General features: G+C 38.0%; 1 protein-coding gene across 1 annotated transcript; it reads right to left on the reverse strand.

Annotated features, from left to right (window-relative positions):
• Nucleotides 1–7,312: 7,312 nt before the first annotated feature.
• Nucleotides 7,313–8,555, reverse strand: LOC148038164 (GPI-anchored protein LLG1-like). The gene is made up of 2 exons (XM_087675373.1): nucleotides 8,389–8,555; nucleotides 7,313–7,831 (listed from the first exon to the last, which is right to left on the reverse strand). Exons 1-2 carry the CDS (start codon nucleotides 8,522–8,524, stop codon nucleotides 7,581–7,583), a joined length of 387 nt encoding a protein of 128 aa, XP_087531499.1. The 5' UTR covers nucleotides 8,525–8,555; the 3' UTR covers nucleotides 7,313–7,580.
• Nucleotides 8,556–12,686: the final 4,131 nt, after the last annotated feature.

Here is a 12,686-nt window from a genome sequence, read left to right on the forward strand (position 1 = left end):
GGCAAAGAAATAGAAGAAGTAGTGGATGGTGCAACAAGATAAGTAGAAGTCATGGTAGAAGAGGACATCGCTAGCAGTGAGACTACATCTCATTCTATAAGCGAGCCTTCCATATTTGCCTCTTCGTCAGTGTAGAAACCGCATTGACAGCGTCTTGCCAATGTGTCTTCAATCCCATATGCTGCCTGTAGTCCTCTAGCAGCTCTCCCAACTCATCCTGAAGTGCAAGATCAACAGCCTATAATAATAACTCCACTTTCTTTGAGTTTAGAGCTCTTTGCTTTAGTGCATCCAGCTAGTTGTATGGCTTTTCAAACTCCCATAACAATTCAGAAGCCACAAGTCCTTTGTTGGGCTGATAAACCCACACTCTGAATGTCTTTCACATAGCAATACCATAATCCTCCAAAAAATATTAATCTTTGAGCATTTTCTTGAAAGCATCCCAGTTAGAGTCTTGTATAAACAAATCTATCACTCTAACCCACAAAGCAGGTGTGACAAGCCGTAAGAAATAGTTGATCAAAACTCTGAAGAAGTGCATCTAGCTTTCAAAGTCCTTAATGTAAACTGAAACATTTCAGCCATCAAATAATTTTCGCTCACTAACCACAGCCTCGATCACCTTAGTCGCACCAAGTGTATGCTCATGTTCTTGATGTAACAGTCATTGTTGATCCAACTAATGATGATGTAACTATTGTTTATTGGCTGCTGCATAGATAATTGTATCTATTGATTTTGCATCATAATGGCTGAAGAAAGAGTTTGTACCAAAGTCTTGATCTCCTCGGTGTTGAAAAGGAAGAAACTGTCGATGATGAAGATGGATTATTCAAAGGTTCTCCCATCTCGATGAATAGAAGCGACACTTTCATGTCGAGTTCACCAGATGTCGCACAGAATATGCGCACGAGTTCGTGAAAGTCACTCGTCTCATAGGGACGCTATGCAGGATGGGAGCAAAGGATTATGAAGAGTACTCAACTCAAGCAAGGAAGAAAAAGCTAAAACAAGGCGTATGTGAAAGTAAGCTCATTGATTAAAGGTATGGCCGAGATACATGTGCAAAAGACTCATGGTCAAGGGAAGGTAAAGTGGAGTTAGCACTCATAGCATAAGAGTTCAAGATTGGGATAACACTTGAAAATTTTGATGATTTTTCTTCTATGGCTAAACAGAATGAGGTGTTCAATGATGATACATCAAGATTAGTTCCTAGGAGACAAGTACAAGCTACTAAACAATTCCTCAAGGTCTTGGAGGTTTGTAAGCCCTCTGCCACATTGCAACTCCAATCAGAATTCACTACAAGTACATCGTAGGTTGACAAGCTTGAAAATGAACTCAGTAGTCATGGAGTATAAATCTAAGGTCACGTATGGGATCCAGCTGACTTCTTTCACATCCTTTCAATACATGCTTCGCCTCTTGCTCTGATACCCTTGGATATCCTCATGAGTGATGCTACTACTTGAACAGAAGACACGATTATCATCTTCAAATATTGCAGCACTAGCACTTGATTTCATTCCCAACTTCTTCAATCTGTGTTTTTTATGATGTTGTAGTCCCACTATACACGACGTTGTTGGTTTGGGTCTATGAGAGCACTTGCCATGATTAGTATATTGTTTTTGCACCTCTAGATCTTCCCTAGACTATGACTGCAACTCAACAGGAGATATGAGGCTTCATCTCCGTGTTCACGCCAATTATGATTATGAGCAGTATGAAGCCATAGTGAGTGACTTCTTTAGCCTTCTTTAGAGCCCATGTTGACCATTTCTTGGTGGTTGCAGCCCACCGGGATGGCAATCATGGCAGGGAGGGTGACTCCACAAAAGACCGGGTCAAGCATGGAATCACTGTGGGTTTCATCCGAGGGCAGAAAGAGACCACGAGCAGGTTCTTGTCTTCTGCTTTGTGTGAAGATATGCATAACGAGGTGACTAATCTGAACAACAAGCCAGCAACTCCGTTGTCTTCTTCCTCACCATCATCATCTTCTTCTTCTTTCTCACATCGTCATCATCTTCCTCCTCCTCAATAGTACCGTAAGGCTTTTTATTCTTCCATCATCCATAGCTTTTCTCCTCCTCATCAGAAAAATACCAGCCTCTCCCAAAAAGCATAGTTAACATTAGCTTTGCTTTACTAAAGCTTTGCGACCCCATTTTGCAACATTTACTATAGTTGTGAAATTGTCATCCAATATTATTGCATCTGCACTCGATCTTGCTAAGCCTCACTCATTACTCGATAATGAAACATTAAGGAGTGCTAGATAGGGTATTGAATTTGTTGATGTACAACACAAAACAAAAAATTTTAATGTTTCATGAACACTACACAACCCACACACGAACCCAAATGACCAACAATGCCTCTTGTAGCTCAAAAAATCATCGATAATACATTTCGGGTAGAGTATTGAATACAAACATCAAAGCAATTGTGAATAACTTTCATACCTTGTAAAAGGTTGTTACACGACATATTGAAAACCTTTGCGTCTTCGAACTAGAAATCCAACACGACAGTCTGTGACCCTCTTAGTCTTCTCTCATAAGATACGAATTAAGTTACAAAGGAAGGGCAAGGGCCCCTAATGTTTCTCTCTCCCTCTTTTTATAGGCTTTCTCCCCAAAACACTGGTGGTTTTGAAAGGAGAGGCTTTTCTATCGTTTTATAAGCTTTAAAACTTTAATTTTTTTAAAGGTCTTGAAAAGCCTTAAGGCTTGCGTGTAACCCTCTTAGTCTTCTCTCACAAGATACGAATTGAGTTACAAAGGAAGGGCAAGGGCCCCTAATGTTTCTCTCTCCCCAAGTTTTACGGGTCTTCTCTCCAAAACACTCATGTTTTAAAAATCAAGGCTTTTCTTCGTTTTGTAAGCTTTAAAACTTTAATCGTTTTAAAAGCCTTACTGTGGCCTTCGCCTCCAGTATGATCGTATTTGCCTTCCTTAACATCTTGAAACCATTACTTTCTTGAGACTCATTGTTGGTCCCTTGGACTGAACTCTTCTTCGTTGGTAATCTCCGTGCCATCACACTCTGCAACACTCCATTTTGGACAAGGCCAGCCCCGTCCTTATTTGGCACACTGAACTGCTATATTTCTTCCTTCCCCATTCTTGCTTGCTTTCCCCACCTTGGACTCCGGCCTCCTCTACTGCTCTAACTGAATTGCAATGGACATCATCTTATAATACGTTGCCCTGCAACACTCCATTTTGGATAAGGCCAGCCCCATCTGAACTGCTATAATTCTTCCTTCCCCATTATTGTTTGCTTTCCCCACCTTGGACTCCAGCCTCCTCTACTGCTCTAACTAAACTACCTTCCACTTCAATTTTGCCAGAAGCTTCATAAAAATCAAGCTGACTCAACTGCCAACTTTCTGTCATTGCTGGAATTGATACCCATAAAAACAATGAGAATTCTTTTGAGCATCATTCGTAATCCTATCACTGTTATTCGGTACAAGATGCATTGATCATGTCCAAGCACACAAGTTTGTGGTCTCACTAGGACATTGTTAAAGCATATGATGTACTTTCTTCTTGGTGATGCTTCCAACTACTGAATTGATTCTAACATTCCACCACACCATCATCTTCGTCCCTTGTACAGCCTCCAACTTCTCAACATGCTCCACATATTTCCGGATACTAAAGAGCGGAATGTCCTTCACATTAATTGCCACCATGATCAATCATTACTACTAGGTGGACCTCGATCACTACTAGGTGCTTTAGCGTCATCTTGTGTCTTCCACATACTACATGTTTTAATAGAGGAAATCCCAAGCGCCTCATCTAAGCTCTACTCAGAGCTATGTGAATCAACATCAACATGAGAGAAACTTGATGATACTTGTGTCATAATAGGTGAGTCCCCAACTTTCTCTTTACCTTTTCTTGACGTCTATGATATACCTGGTGGATTAACTTGTGATCTCAATCTACTACTCCAAGGTCTATCAACAAAACCATGACTAGAAGACTCTTGTGGTTCACTCAATGTCTGTGACTCCTAAATTTTTTTTTGTACAACTACACTATCATGCTCCTTAGCCCCAACTACATTTTGCACATTACTATACCAGCTACTCATTTGATCAAAAACAATATCCTTGCTAGCTCTCTGCTCATGTCTAACAGGGTTATAATACCTATATCCCTTTGATTCAAGATAATATCCCACAAATCCACATTTTTCTACTTTGGAATCCAATTTACTACACCACTCATTAGAAATATGACATAAGCAATACATCCAAATACTTTCAAATGGGATAGATTTGGCTTTCTACTTGTAATTGGGTGGCATACGCAATACAACAAAGAGCGCACACACAAAACAATGGATACTTGAACACAAAGAGAGATAGGGCTAAAATCTTCTTCTTCTTCTTTCTTCCTCTTCCACATAGAAAGAACCAAGTCTAGAACATGATAAAAGACTAATATGAAAGTACCTTAATATATGTACATGGTATGAACCCACTAAGGAAAGAAGAGGGGGCACAATAAATTTACTATAACCAAGAATGGACTACATGGGTCTAATCCAGCTATAGAATCACTGGTGTAACCTCATGTTGGTCACCTAACATACTAGTGAATAATATCCTACCCCATCACCAAGCCACATAGTAGATGCCAACTCATGTAAAGCTCAAAATCTCAACATGAAAGGTGTTCAAAGAGAGAGAGAAAAAGAGAGAGAAAGAGAGAGACAAAGATAGAGAGAAGAGGGGGTAAACGCCACCTATACTAAATACCCATGCTTACATAGAACCTACTACAGAGTCCTAGTAGTGGAGGTGTAACACAACAAATGTTGTTTTTTATTTAAACAAGCTAACATGTGCTACCTACCTAGAAAAGAAAAGTAAGAGAGAAAGAGGTTTAATGCGTAATGACATGAATTTTGTATGTGTGTGCATATGTGTGTTCTATGTGTGTGTGTGTGTGTGTGTGTGTGTGTGTGTGTGTGTGTGTGTGTGTGTGTGTGTCTGTGTGTGTGTGTAGCCGATATATGCATATACTTATATGTATATACATGTGTAGCCTATGTGTGTATGCATACACACAAGGTATGCACATGTGTGTGTCTTGCCATGCCACTAATCATGACGTGTTGTGTTTTTGTAGATGTATTTGTTTGCCTTGTCACAAAGATTGAGGTGGGTGGGATCATTGTCTTGGAATTCCGATCCCCATATTTAGAGAAATAGGGCAATACAAGATAGATTCATGGTAGGTGTAGAGGGTTTTTTTTGGACATTTCTCTACCCTATCCAAGCTTTACAAGTACGTGACTAGCCCTAAGCCTTCTCAAGCACAAAAAACTTCACCATCTCTACTTGTTTAGAGTGGGCTCAAGTACAAGGTAGGATAGAGTGTGGAATCTTCTACCTATAACAAAGTGAGGTGTGATGAATCTAGCCGAGGTGATTTAGATCATCTCATTTTGGATCACGAGATATCAATACATAGAAGGTTGAGTTTGTAAATATCTAAATTTCTTCTTAAGTTTTTATCTACTTAAATTTGTGGCTGATAATCCCTAATACTTGTGCTATTTTCATATTGCAATTTAAAGTTATGGGCCAAACCCCCACTAGCTGCAAGATGGCTTATAAGTGCTATCATAACAAATTTGACATAGGGATGCACTTATATGAGGAGAGTATCATTACAAAGAAAATATCATTTAAAATCACAATAATTAGACTTTGTTAAGTTGCTTGTGTCTTCATTTGTATTAAAACTTCTTAGATAGGTAAGTTTGAATTTTTTAGATTTATAGGGGTAGCCACGCAACAAGGCAAAGAGAGAGAGAGGAGGCAGCCAAGCACGGGATGATGTGAAGGGTAATGAGGATGACAATAAGAGGATGATGAAGAGGATGCTACAAAGGACAATGAGGAGGCAATGGGTGAGGATGATACTTTCTCAAATTGGTTATAGCTTATGTATATGATATAGTACATAGCTCATTAGATATTATAAGCCACAATAGGTGGCTTTGACGTCATATAAACAACTTTGTTATATTATTTTGTATATATGAAGTATTACAAGCCAAAAATTTGATCATTCTCATTCTTCTTTTATATTGTCATTGAACATTTTGTCGTGTCAAACTATGTTATTTTGTGTAGTTTTTTATACTATGCATTCAATTTGTATAAAAAAATCCCAATGAGCACACAAGAAAGGGTTTTAAAAAGTAGTAAGCTATTGGTTGCAAAATTATGGCTCCAGCCTTCAGTTCTACAACTATGAGCTCCTTGGTCTTTTTTTATTCTACAGATGCTATTCTTATTTTTGTGTGTAATAATATGTTTAGCAATGTGTGAAAATTGTAGATGAAGCACATTTAAAGTGTCTTGAGAATTACAGTTCTAGCATATTTTAGTAATAAGCATGAAAACTCACAGGTGCTCTTCACAAAATACTGATCATTTGAAATGTAGGCTTTTTGGTGTGAGGTTAAGCACGAGTGAGGGTGCACCCATAAGATTTTTTTACTTCAAGATATGCATCTATGTGACCATCTGTCGGCCTAATCCCTTGTACTACTATATAGCTCTTCCAATTTAACAAATAAAAGTTAGTTGGATTTTGATTTATTAGTAAATCTAAACATAGAATTTTGGACAAGTTAACAAGTTCTTAGTGAGCCATAGTATCTTGAAGATGGATATGTGTGTAACATGGGATGTGAAACATAACCGATGGACTATAAGGATTCTTCTTTACTTTCTTTGCACAATGCGTACATGCCTAGCTACATCTCAAAAGAAAATTTAGAATAGTACCTATAGCACTTGATTTTAGGTTTAAGCAAACATACATAAGGCATCATTTCATGCAACATATTTGAGTTTTTATAGTTCATGACTCACTCAGATGGATTTCAAACTCGTAATTAGTAAACCACCACAAAAAAATATAGGAAAAATATTATTACGTAACCAATTTACTAATGAAAAGATAATACTCTCATTTTTCCAAAGATTTAATTTCTTCCATTTTAGGATATGGAGAGTCCAACGGCAAAATAGTCCTAGACTTTGAGGTTGTTGCCCTTTTCAAAAATCATGCAGTCACTCTCAATACAGCATGATCATCCATACTAATGATTGTGTTAGTGAGTTAAGTGTGATAATCCTCATTATCTTGGGATTTCTACAATGAGTCTGAAGACATTTTTTATACATTCCATATGACCTAGATATTATGCAATATTGCAAGCACACTACAAATTACTCTCCTACCCTAACACAAACTTGAGATCTCTTTTTAAAAGAAGGATTGCAAGAATACTCAATTCATCGCTAATAAATATTCATATCTTATGGTCTTAGGATGAGCTTTGCAAAGTAGTGAGCTCTTTTCTCTATTCTAATGACAAAAGAGCTTTGATGATGGGTATCAAATACTCATAACATGAAAGCATAGAGTATTAAGTCAAAAAGAAAACAATGTTGCTAGCATGAACATCAAAGAAGAGGACCATTCTAGATTTGAGCTCAATAGTTCTTGAGAGCATTACTTGCTCAATCACTTTGGGCAAACAAGATTGGAGGGAGTGGTGCATCGATCAATGAAGACATCATGGGAATAGTTTCCAGCAGCACTAAGATAGGCCATGAACTCCACGGGACAAGTGGAGGAAAAGTCATTCACATGTTTCTTATACTTGCAAGCCACCTTCTTATAGGAATCACAGCATGGCTTCTTCAAGTAGTGAGGTGCCTTACACACTTTTGTAACCTCCGAGTAGTCCACACTGTCAAATTTCATGGAGCATGCTGCATGCCAATTTCACATCATTGGTTAACCAACATATTTCGATCTAGTTGAAGACAACAACAAGCAACCTAAGCACGTGCAAAATTTACCAAACAGAACAGAGGCCAATTGTGTGAGTTCCCTATATTTGTGATTCAAACCAAACAAGTCTATCTGAGCACTTGAAGCACCAAACAACAATGTTGGTATATGGTGGTCCCACTCGGTTTATCCCAAACGTAGCAATGGTGGCTCAAAAGGGACAAAGTCCAATGGTGATGTATAAGGTATTGGAGCGAGTTCGCATAGGTAGGTGGATATGAGCGGCGCTCTAGAGGGCTAGCAGCTACAACGTCCCTCAAGCTAACTGGGGAGAAACGCGCAAAGCAGTAGGCTATGGCGGAACGATCAGATCAAAGGTCCAGAACTCTTTATTTATAAGGAAAACCACACGTTAGAGTCTCGTCGACGGGACGAGGATAGAAGAAGAGATCAAAGCTGGTCAAGAGCTCGTGAGAACGAACTGCATGCATGGAGTGATGGCTCTCTCTCTCTCTCACTCTCATATTATGCTTACGTTTTGCGCTACCCTGATCATAATCAGGTCCATCGTCTCCCAGAAGTTCACTGATTGAAGCAGCTACGAGGAGGAGGAGGAGGAGCATGTAGGGAGAAACAAAGGAGGCACTAGAGCGAGGGCTGGATGCAGCCATCTCGTGGCGCGAGAGAGAGCGCACCAACTTGAGATGGCCCTTTCATACTTATACACGCCTCTTTCGTGAGCATGATCTGGCAAAGAGAGTGTAGGCCTAAACGTAAGAGGTGTGAACTAATTTATTACCCTCACCGGTAGTTCAAATCTTCACATACCCCAAGAGTGCCACCTACCATTCATGACCATAATAAATGGTGTCTTCCCTTTTAGTTTTGATCCAAGTGTCATAGAAACAACCTTTGTGAAAACACACTCTCTTTCCTAGATTCATAGCTCCCATATCGTCCAAATCAAGCAACTACAAAGGATCCAATCATAGGTCATTGATGTAATTAATACTTTCCTATTATCTTGTAACACAAGAATGTATGTGATCTTTGAAACAGTTTCTGAATACATGAGACCTGATGCCACCTAGTTGCACATTGAAATTGGAAGAATGGAAGGTCATTATCTCAACAAATGCATTTGCACTTATTTAAAAGGTTGTTTCTAAGATTGTCCTCTCTTACTCAATGAGTTTTTTTTTTAACGGATTGATGATCTACACTTGCCTTTGCATGTAAAGATTGGGATTGTCTACTAAAGATTCAACAACTCATCCCAATAATTATACTCGCATACAAGATCCAATATGAAACTGAGGATCAATACTTCTTTTGTCTTCCACTTTGGTAACCATGAGATGCCAAAACAATGTGGTCAACCAATCCCATCCATTGTCTGACGGTTGGCAAGCCAATCAAGGATGGCAATGGACCACAAGAGACAAATTCCTTATCTCCAAGAAAAGATTTATGATTTGGTGATGTACCGAGAGAAGGAGTCCCTTTGTGTTTGCCAAAAGAGATGCTAAATTTTAGGAGGCGTGGCTATCCCTTTATATCATTCTATCATTCGATTTGACGATGCAAAATCTCATAATAAGTATAGTGGTCGTGAAGTTTTGCATTGCATGCTTGCATGAGCAAAGAAGTTTGTCAAGCCAACTAGATAAGGAAAGCTATATTTCCAACCCTACTTGACCATGCATGTCAAGTGTTTCATTGGAGAACCGTGCCCTATTTCTCACAAGTTCTCATTAATTTTGAAATTGCAAGCCCTAGATTTAAGCTTTCAAAAGTTAGCACATTTACATGCATATAATATGGCAAGCCCATTTTTTTGTGGGTAAGTCCTATAATATAAAATAGCTAGTGACGTGTCATTATTGTCTCGCACTTTCATATATATATATATATATATATATATATAAGTCGTATATGTTTGCACATTTGTGTACAATAGGAGTGTCTAAATTCAAAGAACACAGTGTACTTACAAAGATCCTTCAATAAAAACACCTTTGCATAGAAGTCTATTGTATGTACAAGGGTTGTGCCTCTAATGAAAGAGGTGTCTCCTATAATACAAGAGATTAAGGTTGCATGTCAAGTGCATGTCTGAGAGATTTGTATATAACTTGGGTCTCAATGAAAAAAATGTGCGTGGCTTTTTGTTCTGGTATAGTAAAGATGTAGAAAGAGCTCACAAATACTAGCGATATCTAGGAGGAGCTACTGTGAAACTAAATACATGCTTGCATGAGCATAAAAGCTTGGCAAGTATATTTACTAAGATACTTGACCATGCTAGGTGCCCAGGGGGTCCACCTTATAGAACATGTAAGATACCATGTGAGCTCAAAATTTAAAAGAAAATCGATAAGATTAGGAGAGTGACAAAGGGTCAAGTTAAGGTCTTATAACATATAAAGAAAGGGTATTTCTTAATATCCTTTGACCGCACGTTATATGTATGATTTCTTATAGGTGGACCCATCCGGGTTAAGTGCTTGTAATATGTCAGTGTCTTTCTCTTTGAGTAAGCACGAGAGAAATATTTGAAAGAGTTGCATTTATTGGGGTTTTCTTTACCTATAATCAATGTTATGCAATGTTTCATTCCTTTCTAACATCACATTGCCTATAAAAGGTAAACACTACTTGGTATTGTACTTCTTCCATTAAGTTGTCTAAATTTCTCTTTCACCCTACCATGGTGTCTGTAATTGATCTTGGAAAACCATTTTCTATTCCCCACAAGAACTCAGTGATTTGAAAATCTTAAATTTTAAAACTTGGCACATTTACATGCATATAGGATGGCATTCACATTTTTATGAGGGACTCCTATTGTGTAAGTTAACTGGTGATATGTTATTACTTTTTGTAGATATATAGGTGCTACATCTTGTGCATTTGCCTACAAAGGGATTTTCTAAATTGAAAAAACACAGTGTATTTGGAAAGACCCTCCAATGAAAATCCTTCAAATATCTAAATTCCAAAAGCACGATATACTTATACAGAGACCCAAGTTCAATGAAAAGTCCTTTAAACAAAAAAATATATTAGACCAAAAACAAAGAATCCTCTAATTAAATAGGTGTCTCCTATAATACAATACATAAAGTTGCATGAAAATTATACACATGAGATATATGTATCTAGCTTAGGCCTCAAAGTGCAAAATGTGGGCAACTTTTTGTAGTGGCTACGATTATCTATCAAAACCCTAAGGTTTGTCCATAGTAATATGTATGGTGCAAATCTTAGGAGAAAAAGTGCAAATGATCTAAATATTAGAAAATAAGAATCGCATTGAAATAGATACATTAATCCATACATGATTCATGGAGGAACACTCTTTAAAACCCTTTAGCCACACAAGACACATTAAGTTCTAAATAGTAACATCAAGTTGTAATTATTAACATATGGGGGGATTCTTTTAGGACCCATACATAGCCTTTGGGATGCCTACATTCTATTCTATCGAGCCCTTTCTTTAACTCAAGAAGAAGAGTAGTAGATAAAGAGAAGGTAAGTCAAATTATTGTATAACATAATTAGCACTATAAGCAATTACGACATCCCTAGCTTATAAGAAAGACTGTAGTAAACTCAATTGAATATTTAAGAGAGGATTAACCCAACTTAGGATCATTTACAATGCAAATACATTCACACATCCCAAGAATCTTATACTATGGTATGGACATATCCATAAGGATAAATGATATATTTCTATATTTTAATTTAAATTTGGAACGGATATCTCTTGTTTCACCATATATATAAAAAGAAAGCCCTACACTTGACTCAACAAGTGGGGCAAAATATAAAATCAATCAAACCTTTCTCTTATATATTGAGATGTCATTTTCTTAATAATGTGCATTGAAAAGTACCATGTACAACACAAAAGCACTAGAGAGGGTTCATCTAGGGACTTCATTTTGTTAAAAATCCACAAACACTCTTTTTATGGTCAAAGTTTCCTTTCCACTATAACAAATGAGGTGTTTACCAAAGATTTCTCCAACATTAATACAATTGAAAATTTATTGAGATTACCAATTGAGCAATTTGGAGACATACAAATCCATGCTCATGTACATTGCGTAGTGGTCCCCCTAGTGTAGGTAAAGATAAATGACAAGTCATGGTAGAAGATGGATGTGATGGGCTAGTGCATTGGGGGGTCAAATGCTCATGCAAAGGCCTTACAGCTTGTGAGGTTGGGGGGAGAGGGAATTACTCATCTAAGTAGACAACAAGATGATGAAACAATATAATTGCCTCCACAAATGTTAGAACCACAATGTTATAAGATCCAAGATACACACTCGACTTTCTTATATACTTAAAATATATATGGCCAATATTATGCTGGCACACAGGGAGAATAGATGAGAGAAAAGAAAGATGTAGAAAGAGAGAGACAGGTAGAGAAATTGGCAACACATTAGGGACTGGAAGATGGGTCAGTCCCCCCCCCCCCCCCCCCCTTGTGGAGTTATATTATTGACAAGGAGCAAGCTCCTCCATTAGACATAAGCCAGTTCTTACTTGTAGATCTTGGAAACAAGATCACGGTTCCTTGCATGGTATACAACCGGCTAACGCTTGCACAACTTGGAAGTTGGCACCTTTTGATCCTTCTTGATCCTTCTTCTCTCCTACACAATATGTGTAGGGCTCTCCTCTTGGCGCTTGATTTTAGCAGAGCTTCCGCAACACTTGCACATTCTCTTCTCCTGTTGAAACTTGATTTCAGGAGAGCTTCCGCAATACTTGCACCTTCTCTTCTCCTCTTGTTGCATGCAAAGAGATGCT

Source organism: Lygodium microphyllum, chromosome 3 (assembly GCF_053477565.2).
Source record: "Lygodium microphyllum isolate KBCC chromosome 3, Lygodium_microphyllum_v1.1.10, whole genome shotgun sequence".
Classification (NCBI taxonomy): Eukaryota; Viridiplantae; Streptophyta; class Polypodiopsida; order Schizaeales; family Lygodiaceae; genus Lygodium; species Lygodium microphyllum.